This window comes from Achroia grisella, unplaced genomic scaffold (genome assembly GCF_030625045.1).
Source record: "Achroia grisella isolate CSIRO2021 unplaced genomic scaffold, CSIRO_AGI_Agris_v1 utg1314, whole genome shotgun sequence".
NCBI classification, from domain to species: domain Eukaryota; kingdom Metazoa; phylum Arthropoda; class Insecta; order Lepidoptera; family Pyralidae; genus Achroia; species Achroia grisella.
In genome coordinates this window covers 932,777-959,636 of record NW_026712619.1, presented here as the reverse complement: position 1 = coordinate 959,636, position 26,860 = coordinate 932,777, and the positions used below count along the sequence as shown (strand labels likewise).

General features: G+C 40.1%; 1 protein-coding gene across 1 annotated transcript in view; it reads right to left on the bottom strand.

Annotated features, from left to right (window-relative positions):
* Positions 1–26,860, bottom strand: part of LOC131855165 (uncharacterized) — an 84,499-nt gene that overhangs the window by 4,298 nt on the left and 53,341 nt on the right. Inside the window, 26 exon segments of the mRNA XM_059206410.1 lie at positions 1,519–1,697; positions 2,016–2,213; positions 2,934–3,082; positions 3,973–4,070; positions 4,656–4,797; positions 5,065–5,225; positions 6,136–6,293; positions 7,012–7,169; positions 8,809–8,916; positions 9,412–9,559; positions 10,622–10,734; positions 11,284–11,464; positions 13,032–13,235; positions 13,796–13,950; positions 15,314–15,416; positions 16,663–16,806; positions 17,752–17,911; positions 18,420–18,562; positions 19,954–20,216; positions 20,797–20,908; positions 21,304–21,433; positions 22,521–22,762; positions 24,005–24,206; positions 24,547–24,751; positions 25,482–25,620; positions 26,108–26,298. Of these exon segments, the coding sequence (XP_059062393.1) occupies positions 1,519–1,697; positions 2,016–2,213; positions 2,934–3,082; positions 3,973–4,070; positions 4,656–4,797; positions 5,065–5,225; positions 6,136–6,293; positions 7,012–7,169; positions 8,809–8,916; positions 9,412–9,559; positions 10,622–10,734; positions 11,284–11,464; positions 13,032–13,235; positions 13,796–13,950; positions 15,314–15,416; positions 16,663–16,806; positions 17,752–17,911; positions 18,420–18,562; positions 19,954–20,216; positions 20,797–20,908; positions 21,304–21,433; positions 22,521–22,762; positions 24,005–24,206; positions 24,547–24,751; positions 25,482–25,620; positions 26,108–26,298 (4,186 nt within the window).

Sequence of the window (26,860 nt, the reverse complement as noted above, 5' to 3'; positions counted from 1 at the left end):
GGCGCGCGCCGGCACCAGGAAGTGCAGCGCGGCGCGGTGCAGCAGGCGCAGCGCGGCGTGCTCGGTACACAGTACACAGTACACAGTACACAGTACACTCGGGCGGTACCTGCGGCGCGCGCCGGCACCAGGAAGTGCAGCGCGGCGCGGTGCAGCAGGCGCAGCGCGGCGTGCTCGGTACACAGTACACAGTACACAGTACACAGTACACTCGGGCGGTACCTGCGGCGCGCGCCGGCACCAGGAAGTGCAGCGCGGCGCGGTGCAGCAGGCGCAGCGCGGCGTGCTCGGTACACAGTACACAGTACACAGTACACAGTACACTCGGGCGGTACCTGCGGCGCGCGCCGGCACCAGGAAGTGCAGCGCGGCGCGGTGCAGCAGGCGCAGCGCGGCGTGCTCGGTACACAGTACACAGTACACAGTACACTCGGGCGGTACCTGCGGCGCGCGCCGGCACCAGGAAGTGCAGCGCGGCGCGGTGCAGCAGGCGCAGCGCGGCGTGCTCGGTACACAGTACACAGTACACAGTACACAGTACACTCGCGGTACCTGCGGCGCGCGCCGGCACCAGGAAGTGCAGCGCGGCGCGGTGCAGCAGGCGCAGCGCGGCGTGCTCGGTACACAGTACACAGTACACAGTACACAGTACACTCGGGCGGTACCTGCGGCGCGCGCCGGCACCAGGAAGTGCAGCGCGGCGCGGTGCAGCAGGCGCAGCGCGGCGTGCTCGGTACACAGTACACAGTACACAGTACACTCGGGCGGTACCTGCGGCGCGCGCCGGCACCAGGAAGTGCAGCGCGGCGCGGTGCAGCAGGCGCAGCGCGGCGTGCTCGGTACACAGTACACAGTACACAGTACACTCGGGCGGTACCTGCGGCGCGCGCCGGCACCAGGAAGTGCAGCGCGGCGCGGTGCAGCAGGCGCAGCGCGGCGTGCACGGTACAGTACACAGTACACAGTACACTCGGGCGGTACCTGCGGCGCGCGCCGGCACCAGGAAGTGCAGCGCGGCGCGGTGCAGCAGGCGCAGCGCGGCGTGCTCGGTACACAGTACACAGTACACAGTACACAGTACACTCGGCGCGCGCCGGACCAGGAAGTGCAGCGCGGCGCGGTGCAGCAGGCGCAGCGCGGCGTGCTCGGTACACAGTACACAGTACACAGTACACTCGGGCGGTACCTGCGGCGCGCGCCGGCACCAGGAAGTGCAGCGCGGCGCGGTGCAGCAGGCGCAGCGCGGCGTGCTCGGTACACAGTACACAGTACACAGTACACAGTACACTCGGGCGGTACCTGCGGCGCGCGCCGGCACCAGGAAGTGCAGCGCGGCGCGGTGCAGCAGGCGCAGCGCGGCGTGCTCGGTACACAGTACACAGTACACAGTACACAGTACACTCGGGCGGTACCTGCGGCGCGCGCCGGCACCAGGAAGTGCAGCGCGGCGCGGTGCAGCAGGCGCAGCGCGGCGTGCTCGGTACACAGTACACAGTACACAGTACACTCGGGCGGTACCTGCGGCGCGCGCCGGCACCAGGAAGTGCAGCGCGGCGCGGTGCAGCAGGCGCAGCGCGGCGTGCGGCGCCGTGGCCCGCACCCGCCGCCACACGTCCCGCGCATGCTCCCCTCCCTTGCCCCCGGCGCCACCCCCGCCGCCGCCGCACACACACCGCACTATGTATCCGCCGCCGAACCTGTTTACGAGAATAGTATTACAAACTACAGGGATCTTCTATCACATTAACGCCGACCTAAACATATTTGCACAAAACTTTTTGTTTGAGAGTCTTCCTTATATAAAACAATAGACATACGACACGCCAAAATGGGACAGCATTTAGAACGCCCACAATGCGCACTGTGAACCACTGCGCGTCATGTAGTACGTTACACCAGTTAGCGACTATGGTGATCGTTTTGCTCCTTCGTGCAGGACGATGGATATCAGGAGGTGGGATAATGTATGGAACTCGCAGTGTGTGCGTACTGAGCTGTGTGTATGTGTGTGGTACCTTTGCAGACAGCTGTTCAGCGTGTCGAGCGCGACGAGGCGGCCACTACGCATTAGTGCGACGCGCGTCGCCAGCCGCCGGGCGTCGTCGAGTGCGTGCGTGCTGAGCACGACGCCTCGTGCTCCCCCCGCTCCCTCCGCGCCTCCCCCCGCGGCCACCGCACGCCACACGCGCCCGCGTGATGCCGGGTCCATACCGCTATACGACAAACAGACATTCATCAAATAGTACATTTATATATTTAGAGCATTACACGGTCTATACCGCTGCATCACCATCAGACGTTCATCAGATAAAAAATAAATCATTGTTACAATTGGAGCAACACATGGTTTCGAGATCCTATTGGTTACATTTGGAGTACCGAAGGGTTAGCACCTGGGGCCAATTTAATACAGTTGGAATGCTGCAAGGTTCGTACCTAGGACCTTTATTCTTTTGAAGTATCACAAGGTTGGCACTTAGGCCCCATTAAATACAATTTGGGTAGAGTGGAATAATATACCTAGAGTGCATCATGAAGGAAATAGTACATTACTAATATGGACTGATGATCGTACTGCTAGCAATGTACCATGTCAGGTTGACCTCCACATGATTCCCCCTGGAAACCACCGTGATAAATTCCTAATGAATATGTCACAATGGGCTAACTGATCTGAGTTCATGCTCATCTTATCATCCTCCACTGGTACTGGCCAACGTAAACCGTTAACATAAGCAAGTGCACAATTCCATCATCATCCTTAAAATGAAATGAAATTTTATTGCATAAAATGTGGTACATTCGTTGTGGTATTTTTAAATCATAAATTTTGTTCTGCACATAAAAAAAATAATAAGGAACATGTTTTGAAATCTGAACTGATAATAGAGAAGAATTAGTGGTAAGAATTGTAGAAGTACAAGGTAGCTGACCTGGTGGGCTCGTCGAGCAGCACTAGAGGCGCCCGTGCGGCGAGTGCGAGCGCGGCGCACAGCTTGCGCTTGTTGCCGCCGCTGAGCGCCGCGCCGCGCGTGCCAGCGTGCGGCGCCAGCGACAGCCGACACGCCGCGCGCCCGCACACCTACCGACATGCACTCGATGTTATCGTGGCCGAAACAGACCGAAACCGAATTTCGGCTTCTCTCGTAGTCTATGTCATCGTGTCCGAATCGAAAGTCTAATGAAAATCTAATCTACCTCTAAAAGATTCGATTTCCAATTGCAAACTGATTGTCACAGCCTATGCTGTTAATAATGAAGTACGTAGTAAACTTGAAATTTAAAAAGCGCCGAGTCAATGTGCTCCCTCTAATATGGTTGAGTGCAATGATAGCTGCTCATTCGTCATTCTGAGTCTGTTCGGGTCACGAACATTGATTAGACTTTTTGCTTTTGCAATAGCATATGCTGGTGATCACTCTACTCTCCCAAATTTGAATTTAGAAGTGAATATATATTATTGTAATCATGTACAACATTTATTTGAAGAGAATACGAGCTGAGTTTCTTGTCAGTTCTTCTGATCTCGAAATCATTCCGAACTGACGGTAGATTTGACATATCATAAGAGTCTGTAATAGACAGACTATATGAATAAAGATATTTTGAATTTGAATTGTTACCAGTTATCCAGTACCCATAACACAAGCTCAGCTTGGGACTAAATGACGCTGTAAACTGTTTAGGGTCATTATCTCTGTTTATAATATTGAAATAACCGTTTTTACTACTTGCATATGAATATAAATACGGTACATACACCAAAATAATATCTTTTACAATTTTTGTCTGTCTGTTGCGGTTATTCTCTGAAATGATTGGACCGATTTTGACGGGACTTTCTTGGCAGGTAGCTGATATAATAAGGAGTAATTTAGGCTAGTTTTATTTTAGAAAAATAAAGTTATATTCCACTTGGACGAAGTCAGCTAGTTACTGCAATAAGAATACATAGTAATACAAGCTCCTTACCTCGTCTATTTCAGTAATGCCTCGTAACCTACAGTAGAACGCTAGCGTCTCTTCCACTGTTAGCAACGGATCGATTGCATCACTCTGAGGACAGTAACCTAAAAGACAAACATCATCTTATTTATTCATTTATTTCTTCTCATTGCTGTTGTTGCCGATCGTCAAGAAACCTAAAGATGTCTTGAGAAACTCCAGCATGGGGTTTTTCAAGAAGAGTTTCTTGAAAACTTATAGTAAATTGTGCAATGAAGCACAATTTAAGTGTACTCGAGATGACGCTCATTTGAAACCGCACTGTCCGAAACTACTTAGGTTCCAACAATTCCCTTTCGAAAACAGAGGCGGATCGTGAATTTGTGGGACTCTGGGCTAAATCTACTTAGGAACCTAATTAACAACTCAACTTAAAAAATACACCAACCAAAAACAAGCGACCAGAAATTCCCCGTTCCTTTCGATATACGCGCACTTGCATGGGTTGCTTGCTCTCAGGGTCAAGCCAACCTTATGGTTTTTTAACATTCTAGATATTTTTTTAAATTCCCAACATCGTTTCAGTGGAGACTGGAGGCCCTTTGTATCTTCGGAGCCCTGGGTTGCAGCCCAAAAAGCCTTTAGGTAGATCCGCCCCTGTTCGAAAAGGTAACTGGTGTATTGCAATGAATAGGTTATGGTAAGCTTACTGATGAGTCCCTGGCAGAGGTCTCGCCTGGTGGCTGGCCGTTGCTGCAGGTAGACCCGGCCGGAGGTAGGCTGCAGCTGTCCGGTCAGCATCGCGAAGGTGGTAGATTTACCAGCACCATTTTGTCCCAGCAGCGCTGTACACTAGAATATAATAGATTTTGTTTGTTAGCTTTTCTATTTGCTTTATATAGTACATATACAAGTTTAGTCTGTCACGATCACGGTTAGATCCCGCATGATATTATTTCTAAAAGAGTTTTTATTTTGTTTTATAATATATTATTTATTACACAAAATCGGCAACCTTACTCTTTGTTATTACGCTGATTTTCTTTTATGTTTTAAACAATTTCTACCGGAGGCTACCAGTTGCTGAGCTCTGCACCAGTGGTGTGCGGTGCGTGTTACCTGTCCGGCCGGTATGGCTAGCGTGAGTCGGTGCACGGCCCGCCTGTTCCCGCCGAGCGTGGGGTACGACTTGCTGAGTTCCACACAGGCTGCCACGTCGCCAGCTGACGAAATCCGTTTGTAGGACTTCTTCTTTGGATCGTCTTCTGAATCGACGAACCCTGGATGTCATTGTCAGACTTTAATAGAAAGGTACATAGATATATATATATAAGTGACGCAGCTGGAGTCGAGTCACAACGCGAGTTTCAAGGCATTTGTGGCCCGGGTACCCATGCTGCCCACCTTCATGAAGGAGGACTACTGGCCAAAGCGGGTGGTGTATCGGCGCTACCATGGCAGATTGCCGTCATCAGTGCCGTGACCACACAGACAATTTATATTTACATTATTATTACTTATATACGTTAGTATATTGTAGATAAAAAACAAATTGTTATGACTATTCAAAATTGCTTAAATTAAGTTTATTTGAATAAATGATTTTCTATTCTATTCTATTCATTCATTCATTCATAATTTAATAGCTACGCTCTTGTCGGTGGAGCTCTTGCTTATGTTAGTATATAAGGTATTTATAATAAAATATGGGCCTAGAAGCCTGAAATAAATAGATATATATATATATTATATATCGGTCGTCATATCTGAGCTTCGTTTCCGTTTCTACATATCATCTTTCTCATAAACCAGAGATCGGTTTTTTGGTCGTCTTCTCACTTTCCATCATTCGTTAAAACAAGGTCCTCGCTCCTCTGTCATTCCTGGTTACCCCACACATCCATCTCAACATACGCATTTCTGCCACATGCACACATCTTTCGTCCAACCATTTACAGCCCAACATTCAGATCGATACAAAACGAAATGTCTTAGAATTGATTAATATTTCTTTTTGCCATACAGCTCCAATTCTGTCTTCTCATATCACGCACCACCATTATCATCCATAAAAAAAAACAGTGGTTTTGGAGTTACATATAAAAAGCACATTTTTATAATCGCTCGGTCATTTATTACATTGCATAAATCTTATAAGTTTAATTGTAAATTGTACAGGTAAGATGTTACCAGCGTTAATGTTCCCGATGGTCCGGATGGTAAGTGGCGGCGAGGCGAGTGGTAACGTTGCGTGCACACGGCGTCTCTCTGCGCACACGTCGGCCGCCTCGAGCTGCTGGTCCACTGTCTCCTCATCATCTCCTCGGCTGCACCACCACCATCTGTTCCTGCAATGGTCAGGGATTACATTTTATAACAGAAGTTATTGTTAGAATAACCACAACAATACACACAGCGCTCTCTCGCTGCAGAATGTACTTCGGAGTATGGTGAGTAGCAAAAGGTCGTGGTAGGGGGTAGGCTCCTTCTGAGAGTTAAGTTATTTTGCGGAAGGAGACGATGTATAAAGAGCGGGAGTCTTGATCCTTCTGTTCAATAAATCCGCCATAGAAGAAGATTCCGGTCTAGAGGTGGTGTACCTGACTCCGCGCCACCTATATCCTTCATTGGGGCCGAGGTGCTAGCCTTGGGGAAGGCAGCGCCCCAATCAAAGGTCCCGGAGGCGTGATCGTGTATTCAAACGCTTCCACAATTAAAGGGGAAAATAGGTCACCATAACAACGAGATGGGGCTGTCCTGGTGTCCTGGGTACATCGTGTAGTTTTTTTAGTGGGGAAGAATCACATACACCCTCTCGTCATCCCTCCGACGGTGGAACGGTCTTAAGGTCTTAAGATAAAAAAATGAGCACTAGACATCTGATAGAAATACTTAAATACATTTTTTTGTAAACACATACATAATATACATACATAGAAAACTCTGGTGTCTAGTACCATAACCACAACACAAGTTTTGTTAAGCTTGGGACTAGATGGCGCTGTGTAAATTGTCCTGGGTCATTATTATTGTTAAATGTGCGACAAATATGCTAATTCCACTTACTTGACGGCTGTGAGTATATTATCAACATAGTCATACTCTATAGCCAGGTTGAGTAATAGGAGCGCTGTGCCCACAATGACCAGGTATGTGTAGTGGAATACGACGAGGTCGCTACCGAATGGAGACCGGTACGTATCCATACCAAAACGATCCAGCACCTGTTAATACACTTTATTATAGAACTCTATTAAATTCTTACTTTGTATATAATAAAAAAAAAACTCTTTATTGTGCATAAAAGAAACAAATAATTACAAAAAAGAAATAAAAAACAAATGGCGTCCTTATTTGTCAAAGCAATCTCTTACAGACAACCAGGGAGATAGAAGCATTGGGTAAGGGAAAGGAGCACTATAAAAAGTTAGATATTATATGAATACTAAATACAAATACTATACATATAAATATTTTAAACTATTTATTTGGAAAAATGTTACCTAATTGTACAACTAAGAACCCAAAATTAAAAAGCTTAAAAAAATATAATATGATGACTAAAATATATTATTAAAAGGGGTCCCTTTAGGCAACGTTCCCTCTTTGAATAGCTAGACTAATTCTTTGTCCAAGGTAGCTGCCAGCTCCTCGGTCTCTCTTTTGTACATATATATATAAAATACACATACATATATATAAATAAAATATATAATTAAATACATGTCTAACAAAACAGAACATTACAGAAAGATTTTTAATTTGAGAGAAAGTGAGATTAGAGAGAGAACTAGTTTTTTTAAAAATGGAATGGGATTGAGAAGATCTGATAGAAAGTGGCAAGGAGTTCCAAAGACGAATAGCCTGGACAGTGAAGGATTGGGAAAAGAAGTTAGTAGAATGAGGAGGGGTTACCAAACAAAGACGTCTCGTACTGCGCAACTCTCGGTCTTGCGAATCGTTACGAAACACGAAGCTCTGTTTTAGACAATCAGGAGTGGAAGGATTGAAAAGAACAGAATATAGGAGGGACAGTATGTGCCAATTCCTGTGGAAACGGATAGGAAGCCACTCGAGTTTATTGCGAAACTGAGAAACATGGTCATATTTACGGAGACCAAATATAAACCTTATACTTAATTATAATTAAGTTTACTATACCATGTGCGCTGCAGCATGGTGTGGGTGATAGTTTCATTAATGTTTCATCTCATCATCATCATCATCGACTAAATGCCGTGGCTTATTTAACGAAAGAGAATTTATCAACTACCGACCTCCGTATTTATAGACCGAAGTTAGTGTAGTAGGGAGAGAAGCGGGGTTAACGGTTATCTTATGACAAACAACTTAGTTCGGTCCATAAATACTAGATGGCGCTATTTACAATATTTGTAATAATCTTTACATTGGATACTTCAATAGTACTAAACACAAACTACCTTCTTTTAGTATCTTTTTAAAATACCGGATTTTTCTACAATATTGATGTGAACCCTAACTGTTCTACTATTCATAAACTGCAAATTTACTGTTGCAAGTGTACGGTTGTGTGTTCAAATCACGTTAGGGTCACCATTTTTAGTATAGAGGACAAACGAGCTGGCGGCTCACTTGATGGTAAGTGATAACCGCCGCCTATGAACACCCGCAACACCAGAGGAATCGCAAGTAAGTTGCCGGCTTTTTATGAAGGAATAAGCTTTTTCTTGAAGGTTTCAATATCATATCATTGCTGGAAGGTGATTCCACAATGTGGTATTCCTTTGAGACATTTATTGGTCCTTCGATCCACTTGCGGTTGTGCGTGGCAAAAGGTTTCTGAAATAATATATGTTTTTTATAGCAAGATAGTGTACTAACCTGTGCTTGAATGGTGTTTTTAGCAATCTCGAGCAGACCGTCACCTAGAGCGAACTGTGGCGACACCATGAACACCTTGTGCAGCACCCAGCGAGCGTTGTCTGTCTCCTGGAGCATGATGAATAAATAAATACCACTAGATCAATGTTTTCTAACCTTTTTAGAACCATGCCCCACCTTAGCCCTTCTAAAATTCTAATGTAACATATATAATTTATGGTAATAATTTCTGATTTATGAATCACACTGTTCACCATATTCTGGCTAGCAAAATTAATACTGTCCGGTTGTACAAATAAGAAATCTTTAACATTAAATCCTGGATAAAATAATTACAATAATTATATTATACTGGCTACCCTCTCCGGCTTCGCACGGATGTACATGTATTATACATATAAATATTCCTCTTGAATCACTCTATCTATTGGCAGAAACTGCATTAAAATCCGTTGCGTAGTTTAAAAGATCTGAACAGACAGCGAAGCGACTTTACTTTATACATTGTAAATTTATTGTATATGCGTGTGCATAAATAAATCATTTGCTGAAATATCTGTTTTTGGAACTATATATATTTCTATACGAGACAAGCAGACGAACATCAGATTCGGAGATGACATCCATGATGAGCAGTATCGCGATACCGACGAGTCCCATGAACGTGTTCCCGCAGAACAGCATCATGTTGGCCAGGCTCGGCTCCGTGAACAACTTCTCCGCGAGGTGCACCAGCGAGCTGCACGCGTACCTGATCAAGAGGACCAATGTTACAACAATCATTTGAAAATAAATAGAACTAAATAGCTATAACCATAGATAAGATAGTATTCCATATGTAGTATAACTATTCTGCATGCACGCACGCACGCATGTACGCACGCACGCACGCACACAAACAAAAAATAAACTTAATTATAATTATCGTTGCAGAATATTTCTCTTAGGCGGAATATAAAAGCTGGATTGGACCACCTTTATCAGTTATGATATGAAGAATAGTTTACGTCCTATTCTCAGACCTACTGAATATACACACAAAATTTCACAAGTATCAGTGAAGCCGTTTTAGATAGATAGATAGATAAAAATTTTATTCACGTTAAAGGCACACACACACACACACAAAAGGCACTGTAATAATAAGAACAAAAATAAAAACAGATATACACATTACATTAGTGAAGTCAAACAAAATACAATACACAACAATTATACAGATAAAATAAAATGCAATACAGATAACAAAAAACGGTATGAGTAACGTAGTGTGTGTGCATAGCCCATACGTAAAAAGGCAGCACCTCAGTGTATTGTTTGCAGCATACAAGCAGCAAACCACTGATATTCAGGCACTGCCCAGAGACATACGCGAGGACGCATGTAACAAGACCACAGCTTGTAATCAGCCCTATTACATTATCATAAATATTAATATATTAAAAAAAAAAACTATTATTGGAGAAGTTTTGTTACAAACACTATCATATTCATCGTAGGACTACTTAATAAGGGAGCTCCCAGTAGTCCCAGCTATTTTTTTTTGTGGATGATAATGGAATGGTGCACCCGCCTGCGCTAACGGTTTACGCTGGCGGGGCACCAGTGGAGGATGATAAGATGAGCATGAGGTCAGGTCAGTTAGCCCATCGTGACAAATTCACCAGGATTTTAACACGATGGTTTCCAGGGGGAACCGCGTGGAGGTCAACCTGACATGGTACATTGCTAGCAATGGGGTTATCAATCCACATTACTAACAATCCCCTTCCCCCCTAGTCCCAGCTATTAGAAAACGTTCAAAATGACTTACCCGTATAGTAATAGAAGTAGACAAATGGCCGGCAGATTGTCACGAGCAACAAACACGGGGAAGTGGAACGCCTCCATCAAGACTACGGAGATCAACATGTTGATTATAATTATCTGGAAAATAAATGAAGTTTTGAAATAATACATTTTATATATCTACCTATTCTTATAAATAAAACGATGGTTTGAATGTTTGGTAGGTTGATGGATTATAGATTGACTGATTGAATTATTGATAGATTCATCCAATAAGGATGACTGACTGATTTGTTTATTGCTATACTAACTGACCCGGAAAACGTTTTTTGCCTTACAAATTATAATGAAACAAAAAAAAAATTGGGGATTAGCTACTCTTAACACTTAGGGGTATAAACCTATTCTAAGAGCTATTGGATATACACATAAAATTTCATCAAAATCGTTCAAGCCGTTTCGGAGGAGTATAAACACGAAACCTGTGACACGAGAATTTTATATATTAGATAGATCGATAGATGAATAGATAGATAGATTGACTGATTGATTGATTGATAATCTATCACAAATAATAAAAGAAAATTTAGCAATGCCATAGACCAGTCTCTATCCCAATTCTCTATTATTATAAAAGAGAAGCTTTAGTACTACTAATATATGTTATAAAAAAAATGTGCCACCAACCAGCATGTCCCATGCGAGCGCGGCGGCCCAGTATACGGCTGGGCTGACGCCTGAGAGCAGCTGCAGCCGCTTCTGCTGCGAGCAGCGAGCGGCCACCAGGTACTCGGCCCCGCCCGCGCTCACCAGGCTGAACGCCACCAGCACCAGCGCTGATATCCCCGCGTCCGCCACGTGCTGGTACCTACCATGTACCACGTAGATGAGAAAAATATACATTTTTATGCTATACAAATTAAGTCTTAATATATCGGACCTTATCAATATATGACGACCTCGGTGGTGTAGTGGTCTAGCACACCGATTTACGTCCGATGGTCGCAGGTTTGATTCCTCGCACAGCACAAACATTTGTATTCATGAGTATGATTGTTTGTATCGGTCTGTGTGTTTTCTATGTATAATATGTATGTATTTACAAAAAAAAAAAACTATGTATATGTATCAGTTATCTAGTACCTATAACACAAGCTTTAGCTAGCTTAACTTGGGTCTAGATGGGGCTGTGTGAATTGTCCTGAGATTATTATTATTATTATGTTAAAATTTATTATTTATGTATCATCATCTGCTTCTTCCTTATTCCATTTATTTGTGGTCGGCGTAATATGTTTTTCGCTTCCATTCATCTCTGTTCGCAGTCATCTCGTTATTTACTCCCTTTCTCACCATATCATCTTTCACACAGTCCATCCATCTCTTTTTCGGTCTTCCTCTACCCTTATAATCATCCACATTCATATGTAACACCGTCCTTAGGATATGATCTTCATTCCTACGCATTACATGCCCATACCACGATAGACGATTACTTTTTAACTTCTACGACATCGGTGCCACTTTCATACTTAATTATACATACGTAGTATGTATATACAACTTTTCATGTCCCCTTTCAACCCCTTGCAACCCTTATTTCGCTTAACCAACCCTTATTAAAGAGTAGTCTATGTAACATAGGCTTCTCTTTAATGCGAAAAAAGGGAGAAAGGTCTCAGAGTCTAGATTATCTGTGTATCAAATTTTATTGAAATCGGTCAAGTAGTTATGGCGTAACAGATAGACAGACAGTTACTTTCGCATTTATAATACTAACCTGCTACTAGCCCCGGCTTCGCCCGGGTGTACATGTATTATATATATAAACCTTCGTCTTGAATCACTCTATCTATTAAAAAACAGCTTCAAAATCCGATGCGTAGTTTTAAAGATTTAGGCGTACATATGTACGGACAGACAGCGACAGCGATTATTTATACTATGTAATGATGAACTGTGATTGGTACAGTTTATGCTATAAATAATATAAATGACGTAGTGGAGTAACTTGAAACAGTCATGCTCGCTATAAAGTTCAAACTTGTGACGGCGTGGTTGGCCGGGTCGATGTGCTCCCTCTAATATGGTTGAGTGCAATGATGGCTGGCTCATCCGTCATACTCGTGAACGGGTGCTGCTTGTGGGGACTGGTCTGTTCAGGTTGCGAACACTGATTAGATTTTTTTTGATTTTTTTTATATAGCATATGCTGGTGGTCACTCTATTCTCCCAAATTTGAATTTAAATGAAATAGTATTATTGTAAATATGTACAACATTAAAAAAAATACGAGCTGAGTTTCTTGTCAGTTCTTCTCATCTCGATATCATTCCGAACTGACGGTAGATTTGACATATCATAAGAGTCTGTAATAGACCTACATGAATAAAGATATTTTGAATTTTGAAAAAAATCAGTCAATATATACTTACACAGTATCCTTGCTGATTTGCTCCTTAGATATCTTGAGGGGGTGCGAGTAGGTGGTGATATTGGCAGTATCATCAGCCACTGTCCGCAGTATCGCCGTGTTCAGTCCGTTCAGGTAGGACGGTAGCGCGTGGTGACCTTTGTTGTTGTACCACACCACCAGATTGGAGATGTTGTTCTTCACAGCGGATGAGTAGCCGCCGTATCTAGTGATTATAATATATACTAGTTATTAACCGCGAATTGTTCCGCGTGGAATAAAAATAAATAATATTTTAAAATAACATTATCTCTTCTACATATGTATATTATGTATGTATTTACAAAAAATAATATTTAAGTATTTATACCAGTTGTCTAGTACCCATAACACAAGTTGTACTTACCGTGGTGTTAATTGTTCAGGGATATCATGATTATTATCTATCTGCGAGTGAAAATCTCGTGGAAATCGGTTAAGCCGCTTCACAGATTAGCAAAGCCAAACAGAGAATTAGTATTTTTTTATTAATTTTTTTGTCTTGTATTCTTTTTTAGTTACAACAATTACTTAAAAGAGCAACACGCAAGTTGATCATTCTTCTTGTGATGAGACAGCATTCCGAATGAGCGGTAGATTAAAAACAATGTTTGACTTTTCAAAAGTGCTTAAATTTAAGTTTATTTGAATAAAAAAGAATATATTTATTTATTTATTTATAAATAAATAAATAAATAAATATATTCTATTGTAATTAGTTGTCAGACTCATACTGCAATACTGTACCTCTTCTCGATGTAGTTCTCTTGCGAGCTCACTAGCCAATGGTTGAGTTTGTCCACGTCAGGTAACAGCATCATTTCCGGTCTAGACTTATATGTCGTACTGTTGGTACGGTCACACTCCTGCCTCGTGTCCGTACATTTGCAAGTTGGTGAATCCTATAATTGTAAATTGTAATTTTCATAAAAACTATACTTTCCATTATCATTCTGGACAAAAAAATTTAAGGCCACGGTGGTTTAGCGGTTTAGCACACAGTTTTACTTCCGATGGTCGCGGGTTCGATTACCATTTGTACACCAAATGTTAAGTATGATTGTTTGTATGGATCTGGATGTTTTCTATGTATATTATGTACTAGCTGTACCCGCGACTTCGTCCGCGTGGAATTATACTTCATTTTTCTACAATAAAATAATGTTTCTAAAATAAAAGTAGCCTAAGTTACTCCCTATTACATCAGCTACCTGCCAAAAAATAAGTCCCGTTAAAATCGGTTCAGCCGTTTCAGAGATTAGCCGGAACAAACAAACCGACAAAAATCTTAAAAAGTGGTTTTTTGGTGTTTGTTCCGTATTTATATTCATATATGCATGCAGTAAAAAACGGTTATTTCAATATTACAAGCAGACACTCCAATTTTATTTATATGTATAGATATACCCATAATACAATCTGCTCACCTTGTCACATGATAAAGTGATATCCGTAGTGCTGTTCATGTATATAGACGACGGTTACCACTTACTATCAGGTGGGCCGTCAGTTCGTTTGCCATCAATTACATAGAAAAAATTACCTACAAACCCCTTATGTATGTTACCCCCTTATGTATGTTACCCCTTATGTATGTTACACCCTTATGTATGTTACCCCCTTATGTATGTTAACCCCTTATGTATGTTAACCCCTTATGTATGTTAACCCCTTATGTATGTTACCTCCTTATGTATGTTACCCCCTTATGTATGTTAACCCCTTATGTATGTTAATCCCTTATGTATGTTAACCCCTTATGTATGTTACCACCTTATGTATGTTACCCCTTATGTATGTTAACCCCTTACTGGGCTGCTATTGAAAATCAGTGTTTTGCTCGTTGAGCAAATTGTTCACTAAGTAGCTCAACCCTTTCGTATCCCTGCGGCGCCTAATAAGTATTTTAATGTTTATTTTGTGTGCAAGTTAAAGTGTTGTGTTGTTTTTTTTATAATTATTTACCATTCTTATGTGTTATTTGAATTTTGTTTGTACTCTCTTTGTTTGTTATCGGGATACGAATAGATTTTTATCTATCTATCTATACGTATGTATGTATATGTATGTGTGGGTGTGTGTATGTGTGCATACATATATATATGTATCAATAATGGTTATCAATAAATGTTTTTCTAATCTTTTCTAAACCTACACCCAAGTCACAAGTCCCGGAACTCCTCGGAGTTTCCCTCTCTGCCACACAATGGACACGCACCCATGGTGAATCCATGGAAAGAAATTCTTAAACTCAATTCTATATACCTGTTCCTTCCAACTCCTGGTGTGTTTGTTGAGTGCAAGTAACTCCATAACTTGGGCAGCGAAGGCTGGATTCATGTTCTCTGCGTATACAGATGGTTTAACTCTGAAACAAGGTGTAAATATACTTAATTTATACAATACTAGCTGTATCCGCGACTTCGTCCGCGTGGAATTTCTTTATTTTTCTAAAATAAAAGTAGCCTGAGTTACTCCTTGTTACATCCGCTACCTGCCAAAAAAAGTCCCGTCAAAATCGGCCCAGCCATTTCAGAGATTAGCCGGAACAAACAGACCGACAGAGAGACAGACAAAAATTGTAAAAAATATTATTTTGGTGTATGTACCGTATTTATATTCATATGCATGTAGTAAAAAACGGTTATTTCAATGTTACAAACAGACACTCCAATTTTATTTATATGTATAGATTTCAATATTTCCTAAAACTTAATCTGCGTAATTTTCCTGTATTTGTAATCTATATATTAACTAGCTACTCGCCCTGGCTTCGTACGGGTGTACATGTATTATACATATAAACCTACATCTTGAATCACTTATCTATTAAAAAAACCGCTTCAAAATCCGCTGGGTAGTTTTAAAGATTTAAGCATACATAGAGACAGACGACGGAAGCGACTTTGTTTTGTACTATGTACAGATACAGGAAGCAGAAAACGCTTTTTAAAAAAATTGCGCGAACCGAGGAATATGAAATTAACATGAACCATTCTCTTTGTTTATGCCTCAATTCTGTTTTACGCTTTGTATAAGTTTGCTTCGGTGGTCTAGCGGTTTAGCACTTCTCTTTACTTCCGATGGTCACTGGTTCGATTCCTCGCACGGTATTCATGAGTAATGATTGTTTCTATCGGGTGTTTTGAATGTATTCAGAAACAAAAGTATCTAAGTATTTATATCAGTTGTGTACACAAGTTCCATTTATCTTGGGACTAGATGGCGTTGTGTTAATTGTCCAGGGTCATTATTATTATATTGTAAGTATATGAATTACTAGCTTTTGCCCGCGGCTTCGCTCGCGTTAATTTATCACCTTAGCGGTGGAATTTATCAAAATCCTTTCTTAGGGGATGCCTACGTCATAGTAGCTTTATGCATGCAAAGTCTCAGCCTGATCGGTTTAAAATTAACAAAGTTTCATACAAACTTTCATTCCCTATTTTATCCCTTTGGGGGTAGAATTAATCAAAATCCTTTCTTAGGATGCCTACGTCATAACATCTACCTGCATGCCAAATTTCAGCCCGATCCGTCCAGTGGTTTGGGCTGTGCGTTGATAGATCACTACGTCAGTCACCTTTGAGTTATATATATTTAGATTAACTCACATTAAGAAATCTGTGGTGTTCTCATATAGAGCTGGTCGTAATTGCAATGCGATCTCGTTGTCAGCCGGCGGCCGGATGGTGGAGAAAGCCATCGCTATTGTCATGAACAAGGACGGCAGTACCACCAGCAGGAAAAGCAGCCACCTGCCGATGATGGATAGCATTTTGTCAAATAAACTGAAAGTTACTTCCACAGTTATTAACGATGTAATATATTCCGAATGTGGTACAGCTGAAATACTAGGTCATAATTTGTAAATCGCGGCAACTTTTATAAGTGAAACGAAACGTTATTGAAACTGTCATCCGCACTATGCTACAGCGCACATGGTATAAGTTTATTTGAATAAAGAAAGAAAGAAAATTGTTTATTGTTTATTGTTTGGTACACTGAAATTAATTTTTAAAATTTTATTTACATTTTTATATTAAATTTCAATCATTTATTTAATTCATTTTTTTTTATGTTTTCAGTTTATTTCTTTGATTTCCTATTTTGTTATTTTGTTTTAGCGCAAGCCAATACTACATACTTTGTGTTAATTAAGTGAAACCTATAGTAGCTTTAATTTTACAACATACATTAATGTAAATTAAATTGTAACGCTATTGGTTTCTAATAAATAAATAAAAAAAATAATTACAGTACCAAATAGGTCTCCGCTCAGCATATGTCGTGACAGGGTGCCACGACGCTGGTTTTCAGCGGATACCTTCATATATAATAAATATAATAAAATAATAATAATACATACCTAGATTTATGTATTTATATACAAATCTAGGCGGATAACACAGAGTAAATATTTACGACATACTACCATATATAAATAAACATCAAACATAACTACACACTGAAACATAAAATAAACATACTTATGTTTAAACTAATAATAAAGATTATTTCCATTTCTACTTCAGGATTTTCTATTTCTTTATTTATGGATAAAATTGAACAATGTGTTGTAACGTTAATAAATAAAATAAATGTTTTCTAGCTGTAACAAAAAACCATGTTAGTAGTTGACAATTTTTTTTTTTCTATATTGTTTAACTGATTTTTTTCCTTTCTTATATTGTTTAACTGACCTGTTCCTGGAGTAATGTAAGTATCTGGCATGAATTAGCGCTAGGAACTGCTGACCGGGAGTGCCTCTCAGGGGACCCTTGCTATCTACCAATGGAGTCGAGTCGTTCTTGATGTTAGAACTTGAGGCGCTTTTCGACGGAGTGTCTTCTGAACCTGTTCCTATGAATATACTTGTTATTTATTATGGCACGACTTAGAGCTGTAATGATTATAATATATCTCAGGACAGTTGATACAAACAAATAATTACTCAGGACAATTCACACAGCGCCATCTAGTCCCAAGCTAAGCAGAACTTGTGTTAAGGGTACTGGATAACTATTTACAAACATAATGTATCTGTTCGGATAGTAACTATAAAAAGATTTGACGGCTTCGGTGGTCTAGCGGTTAAGGACACTTACTTCCGATGATCGCGGCATCTATTCCTCGCACGGCACAAACATTTGTATTCATGAGTATGATTGTTTGTATCGGTCTGGGTGTTTTCTATGTATAATACGTATGTATTTACAAAAAAATATATCAATAATAATATGTATTTGTATCAGTTGTCTAGTACCCATAACACAAGTTTTAGCTAGTTTAACTTTGGTCTAGATAGCGCTGTGTGAATTGTAAAAAAAATCTAAATACAAAACATATCAAGAAGCGTTGAGAAAGTTACCATATTCGATTCCCTGCTGTGGCGTGTCTACTTGTTGACAAATATTGAAGAAAACCTGTTCCAGAGTACTGCACTCCATGCTATAGGTTTTGTAACCAAGCGTTGTTTGCTTGCTCTCCAGTACAGTGCAAAGCTGCAGGAAGCTAGAGACATAATAATATTGAATTAAAAAAAGAATATAAATTTTATTTAATTGTTAGGTACGACAGCGGATCTTTAAGGAAATAAGGTATTTATTTATTGGGAGAACAAACAGCTATAAGTAACAACTTACCATACATACATACATACATGCATACACACATGTCGTCGATCAAATAGAAAAATGTAATTTTTCAAAATTAGACGCTAGAATTGCCTCCTCTTATATAAGTCAATTAAATTAACCACGCCGTCTTAATCATTACTTAATACTTTTAAAATAATATATAGTACTTCCGTGTAAATTTTTGTTAAAATTTTATAGGAAAAAAATAAAAAATAAAAAAAAACTTTAAATGCCTGTCTTGTAAAAAAATTACATTTTGAAAATGGAACTACATTTTTCTATTTAACTGACGATATGTACCCCCCTCCGATCGATCCCCCGTCCCCCTCCAATCGATTCCCCGGGGATCGAAATCACTACGAAAGTTGGAACCCCTTGCGGTGCTCTCAGGCTAAAGTCCGTCATAGGCCCTCCATAAGGTTTTGAGTGCCATCTGCACTCGCCCCCATCGTCCGGTGAAGCTGTAAAGGCCAACTGCGACCAACAGCATTAGAGAAATTCGAAAAAAAAGAAAATGAATTTTTTTTTTTCGATAAAAATTCGTTCCTTTTTCCACATATAAAAAATATATTTCCTATATAAAATACAATAACAAAATACACAGCCCTAACATCAGCTGTTATCAGCACTATCATAAAAGATATGCAACAACATTTGATAGTTTTTATGAATTAATAAGAAAAAAACGCAAACCTGCTATGTTTGCGTTTTGAGGTTATGCCCCCTACTTACCATTTCACTAATCAAGAACGTTGGCAAATTTTTTTTATTAATACCGAAGAACAGGGTTATCGATTGTTTGTAATCTATACATATAAATAAAATTGGAGTGTCTGTTTGTAATATTGAAATAACCGTTTTTTACTACATGCATATGAATATAAATACATGCACCAAAATAACATTTTTTTATAATTTTTGTCTGTCTGTCTGTCTGTTTGTTCCGGCTAATCTGTGATATGGCTGGACCGATTTCAACGGGACATTTTTTGGCAGGTCGCTGATGTAATAAGGAGTAACTTAGGCTACCTTTTATTTTAGAAAAAGAAAATAAAATTCCACTCGGACGAAGTCGCGGGTACAGCTAGTAGATAATATATGTTTAAATTTTTATGAAAACTAAATAACAAAAATAGCTTTTATAGTTATTAGTAAAATGTAATAGCCTTTCCGCCTAACCTTATATGTTAATACATACAAGGTTAGTTAACAAAAAAAAATAGTTTATAAGAAAAAAACATGGCTCAAGGTGCAAGTACTACTTACTTGGTGTTCAGCCCATGAGGATCATAGAAAGGTATAGTAATTTCTACTTCAGTACCGTTCACATCTACCAGGCTCGCGTTCGTCACCACCTCTTTGACCGCAGTCAGGAGCTCTTTGGTCTTCTCCTCGATGTAGAATTGCTCATCTTTCCACTCCTTAGCATCTGACCAAGCAGGCTGGTTAGGGTATGTAACGGTCAACTTGTATCCAGTTCCGAGGGTGCGTTTGATTTCAATCGGTGACCCAGTTGTGTGGACTTGACCCTGGGAAAACAATTGCATCATAATAACACCACTTAGGTATAATAAAACATACAGTACAAGCATAGCGCCCCAAATGTAAGGCTAAATACGGAAACAGAGTCCAACAGCTGTTAGACTCTGTAATGTAGTAGTATAGTAGTAGTAGTAATATATAGAGAGATAGAGAGAGAGAGAGAGAGAGAGAGAGAGAGAGAAGAGAGTACGTTTTATTTATTTTATTTATTTATATAACTTTAATGCACACAGTACAAAAGTAACAGTACATTTGGCGGATTTAACACCATGCGGTATTTTCTACCAGTCAACCATAGGCAGTACTGAGAATAATTGTTGGCGGTGCAAAAATAATCATAACAAATAGTTTTACTTTTAGAGTAACGCCATCTAGTATCAATTTTAAGAATTACAATTACCTTACGTTTCTAAAACAAGCTCTGCTTCATTTGGGACTAGATGGCGCTACTGTGAATTTTTCTGGAGTTATTATTACGATATCATTGTCGTAATAATAACTCCAGAAAAATTCAGTGCACTTCATAGTGCACTGAGTTGTAAATGACAATATTTGCTAGCTATTTACCTTGTGCATGATAACGACTTGGTCGCTGAGAAGTTCCGCTTCGTCCAAGTGGTGAGTGGTAAGTAGAATTGTTCTGTCTTCCTTTAACTTCATGATCATCGACCAGATGTCTCTGTTGGCATGAAAATTATTCATATTAAATTATCAAATAAAATAAAGATTCATGTAGGCGACTACGAACAGACGCGCACAGCCGCCGCCACCAGGCAGCAGGCAGCAGGCAGCAGGCAGCAGACACTCTAATCTGCCGTTCGGAGTGCTCGTCGAGCTGGCGACGAACGCCAGCGCCACGCAAGCCGCCGCCACAGGCAGCAGGCAGCAGGCAGCAGGCAGCAGACACTCGTCTTTTCAAATGAGCTTGTACATGATTATAGAAATACAGATTCATTTTAGGAAGTATAGCCGGCAGGTTTTGAGCTGGTAAAAATCTCTGGAGCTGCAGTCGCCGCCACCAGGCAGCAGGCAGCAGGCAGCAGGCAGCAGACACTCGCCAGTAACAGGCGGTACCTCCTGGCGGCGGGGTCCACGCCCGCGGTGGGCTCGTCGAGCGCGACGAGGCGCGGCCTGGCGACGAACGCCAGCGCCACGCACAGCCGCCGCCACCAGGCAGCAGGCAGCAGGCAGCAGGCAGCAGACACTCGCCAGTAACAGGCGGTACCTCCTGGCGGCGGGGTCCACGCCCGCGGTGGGCTCGTCGAGCGCGACGAGGCGCGGCCTGGCGACGAACGCCAGCGCCACGCACAGCCGCCGCCACCAGGCAGCAGGCAGCAGGGTCGTCAGGCAGCAGACACTCAGTAACAGAGGCGGCGGGGTCGCGACGAGGCGCGGCGGCTGGCGACGAACGCCAGCGCCACGCACAGCCGCCGCCACCAGGCAGCAGGCAGCAGGCAGCAGGCAGCAGACACTCGCCAGTAACAGGCGGTACCTCCTGGCGGCGGGGTCCACGCCCGCGGTGGGCTCGTCGAGCGCGACGAGGCGCGGCCTGGCGACGAACGCCAGCGCCACGCACAGCCCCGCCTGTACATACACACACACACACCCTAAGTACACACACACACCTAAGTACCAGAGTGCGTCGTGCGGCCAGGGTGTGACACCCTGGTACCTTCACTTATACATGTAAGTACCATATTTGGAGGATACACCTATATTGACTTTGTTCATCCAGACCCACAAGGGTTGTTGCCCCCGATGTTGATACCGGGGCAAAGGGGTCCCCCGACCTGCACCGTGTTAAGAGGATAACCCAAGTTAAGTCAACACAACCACAAATTCCTTCATAATTCAAATTTTAACATATTGGTCCTTCGAGCCGGATAGAGGTAAACTATAATTAAGCTATAATCTCTTAAAGTAGATGGACATTGCCATATACACGATGAATAATAGAATAAAATGATGATTATAAAAATATTGTTCTAGACAAAACAATAACAGATAAATGAAATATGTGATAAGAAAGGATAGTTAAAAAAAAAAAAAGATGACAGTAATATAATATAAAACTTTGCTTTTATTTTAGTTATTATTATTCTTTGTAAATTACCGATATTATATCGGTCAATTCTGTACCTCGTTGAACTGGAGCCTGTTTTAAGTTAATGTTTTTGTAATTAAGTATTTCTGATTCCTGCGACTCAACCCTTGAGCTTAGTTAGGGATTGCTGTTATATGTCTTGCCTACAACCTACATTGTACAAATAAATTAAAAAAAAACAATATACACTTGTCCGTTCTCTAGAAGTCTAATAGTTACGTTATCACTTACTTTTCCACCTCATCTCGAACTTGATCCAAAGGTAATCCACTCTTCAGCTGAGCATACAGAGCTATATGCTCTCTAGCGTTCATATACTCGAATAGTATATCATTTTGGGGGCATATTCCCAGTGTAGTACCAGTTTCATGCTCTGATCGTATGATTATATGCCCCTTGGTGGGCTTCAGCATTCCCATTAAGATTTTCCTGCAATATAAACATTGTTATTTTATTTTTATTTATACACTACTAGCTGTGGCCGCGACTTCGTCCGCGTGTTGTAGTGACCTCGACCAAACAAAGAAAAAATATTCAATAATCTAACCCATAAAAGTCAAATAAAATGAACGATGTTCCATACAAACTTCAATCGCGTTTACGTTAAATTTTTTACCCCCTTAAGGGTAACATTTCTGCAAACTTCGAATGTCATATTAATTAGTATTTAATCAACAGCATCAAAAATAAGTTTCAAGTTTCTAGCTTCAAAAATGACGATTCTTCCATACAACATTTCATCCCTTTTAACCCCTTATTTCATTTTATTAAATGCATTAAAGCGTAGCCTATGTCGTTTCTCAGGGTCTAGACTATCTGTGTACCAAATTTAATTTTAATCGGTTCAGTAGTTTTGACGTGAAAACGAGACAGACAGAGTTACTTTCGCATTTATAATATTAAGTAAGGTAAGGAAGTAAGGATATACGAATATTTATTAGACATAAGTATTCTTTGTTAAACACTAGCTGTGCCCGCGGCTTCACTCGCGTTAATTTATCCCCTTAGGGGTGGAATTTATCAAAATCCTTTCTTAAGGGATGCCTACGTCATAGTAGCTTTATGCTTGCAAAGTCTCAGCCTGATAGGTTTAAAATTGACCAAGTTTCATACAAACTTTCATCCCCTATTTTATCCCCTTGGGGGTAGAATTATTCAAAATCCTTTCTTAGCGGATGCCTATGTCATAACATCTAGCTGCATGCCAAATTTCAGCCCGCTCCGTCCAGTGGCTTGGGCTGTGCGTTGATAGATCACTATTACTATGTCAGTCACCTTTGTGGTATATACATTTAGACTAGATGTTCCCGCACTTTCACTCGCATAAAATTTATAGCCTATATCTTATTCTCATGTATAAGCTATATTACATTAAAATTTTAAAATCGATTCAGTAGTTTTTGCAAAGAGTAAGAAATATCGATGTGTGGTGAATTATATATATATTTATATTAGATATATTCTCATTTGATGTAATACATCTATTGTATTATTTCTACAATATAAATATGTAAATAGACGTCTCTGGACTCATCATTAGTGTTTTTCCTGCTGCTACTTGTATCAAAAGAATACACAATAAATGCAAATAATAGCGGCCCCAACATAGCCGGTAAACATGCATAACTTTCGCATTTATAATATTAATAAGATAATCTGAATTTGACTTACGTGAGAGTGGTCTTCCCAGCTCCGTTGTGTCCTAACAGCGTCGTGATCTGTCCTTTCTGTAGCTCTATAGAGACATTGTCCAATGCTACTTTGGGTCGTCGGGACCTCTCCCCATATATCTTTGTAATATTCACAATACTCACGCCAGCCTTCTCACCAGAGGTTACACAGTTTGTTATGTTGCTTCGCAGAGTTTTGGGCCCTAAAAATGATAAATAATTATATTATCTCGAAAATATAAGTATATATATTGGGGATAATATATGCACTTATATTTTCAATTATTTATTTATTATTATATATTGGCAATAAGAAGAAAAACGTTTGTTTGTTTCATTTCTGTAACTAAGTACATAAGTTAAAAAAGGCGTTTCTCAAGGCTCGATATTAGGTCCTTTCATATTGTCTGAGAAACTAAATCAAAGTTTTTGTAAATGATATATATATTATGACGCAACTGACAATTTATATAGTAACGAAAGTATTCTACAAAAACATTCTTGTGAGTTAAAAATATATACAATGGATTTAATTACACTTACCAAAAAACCTATCAATAAGCCAACCTATGATAACGTATATGATTGAATCCACGATCATCATAGCGGCTGCCGTTCCTATATTCATATCAAGCCCCTCCTCGACAGGGGAGCTCCATAGGTCAGACCAGTTAGCACCCATGCCCATAGCTTCATAACGGGCTATGTACACGAAAGCGTATGATACAGCAGACGACATTGACAGGCACTGGAAAATATTTATTTATTTATTTATTCCTTATTGCACTTTTAAAAATTGTACAATTTGGCGAGCTAATGCCATATGGCATTCTCTATCAGCTAACCATTGGGTAAGAACAGAAAGCGGTTGATGGACAGTAGTGGGAAAGGACTAACCTATAATTTTACCTAACACAGGTAAATAGGTTTTTTTAAATACTTACAAATATACATACATAAATATAAATATATCCCTACTATAATACATAATAATATACATATACACGGCACATTTATACACCAATAAAATTAAATAAAAGAGAATTTTACATATATATTATGACAACAATAGATAATTAAGAGATAATCAAAAATTTTCCGTTTGAAAACAGGCTTACTCTGTGCTTTGTGCAGGGCATTGCAGTGCATTTAATATTTTAAATATTAAATAAACATTTATCTAGAATGAGAAAAGATAGGTTAGAAGAATATATATAAATACTAGCTGCCCCGGCAAACGTTGTTTTGCCATATAAATTAATAACGCTGTTAAAAATAGGGGTTGGTGATAGAAGGGTGAAAATTTATTTATATTAATTAGAAGTAATGTTAACAAAGGCTGACTTATCTCAAAAAGAGATCTCTTCCAGTCAACCCAATACACGGTGACACTGTCAAATTGTGCATAATAATTTTATATAAATGTCATATATCTATATAATCCTATGAAAGCATGATTATTTGAATAAGCTACTTACAATTAACATTTTGTATGATCTGGACAGCACGGACTCGAGCGAAAGAACCATCACAATCGGCATGAACGTGATGAGGTACGCAATAGCCGTGCTCACTGCCGCGAAACTCGCCGACGTGTACAACTTCGACATCAGATAGCTGTAAAATAATCCTTAATCCTTGATCTATACATATATATATAAAATTGGAGTGTCTGTTTGTAATATTGAAATAACTGTTTTTTACTACATGCATATGAATATAAATGCGGCACATACACCAAAAAACAATTTCTTACAATTTTTGTCTGTCTGTTTGTGCGCCGGACCGATTTTGACGGGACTTTTAGCTCACAGGTAAGGTAGCTGATGTAAAAGGAGTAAATTAGGCTACTTTTATTTTAGAAAATAAAGTTAAATTCCGTACATACACCAAAATAACATTTTTTACAATTTTTGTTTGTTTGTCTGTATGTCTGTTTGTTCCGGCTAATCTCTAAAATGGCTGGACCGATTTTGACGGGACTTTTATTGGCAGGTACCTGATGTAATAAGAAGTAAATTAGGCTACTTTTATTTTAGAAAAATAAAGTTAAATTCCACGCGGACGAAGTCGCGGGTACAGATAGTTAGAAATATAATCATACCAAAAGCATATCACTGAGATGCCGAATATAATGAGAAGTGTGAATATCAGCAGCGGTGGAGTGTTAGGTAGTACGCCGCCCAACCAGAACACGAGTGTGACGCCTGCACACGTCACCGTCATTTCCGTGAACGACGCTAGGAACCAAGACAGCGTGTGGTAACACAGGTTCACTCCCATCACTGACATTAGCTGTAATGGATGAATATTATTACATAGTATAAAATAAAGTCAGAGTCTGTCCATATGTATGCTTAAATCTTTAAAACTACGCAACGGATTTTGAATTGGTTAAATTTTAATAGATATAGGTTTATATATATAACACATGTACACCTATGAGAAGCCGGGGCGAGTAGCTAGTTATGAATAGAATAGAAATAATCTTTATTCAAATAAGACTTTTGAATAGTTCTATTATTGATTCTACCACTCATTCGGAACGTAAACTCGTCACAAGAAGGATTAGAAAAAAATTGCGTATTGCACTGTTAAAAAAATATTACATATATTATATGTGGTTAGAGTAATTACCCATAGAAAAAATTTGAAAGCTAAAGAATTTTGTGTGAATACAAACTGCCAAATAGTAAACTTGGTATATAAATAGTAACTTGAGTAACAAAAATCTGTCATATATATGAATTTTTGTTCATATGATTAAAAATAATAAAATCCCAACATATATAATATATATAGAAACACCCAGACATAAGCACGCAGGCACGCACGGACGCACGCACGCACGCACGTA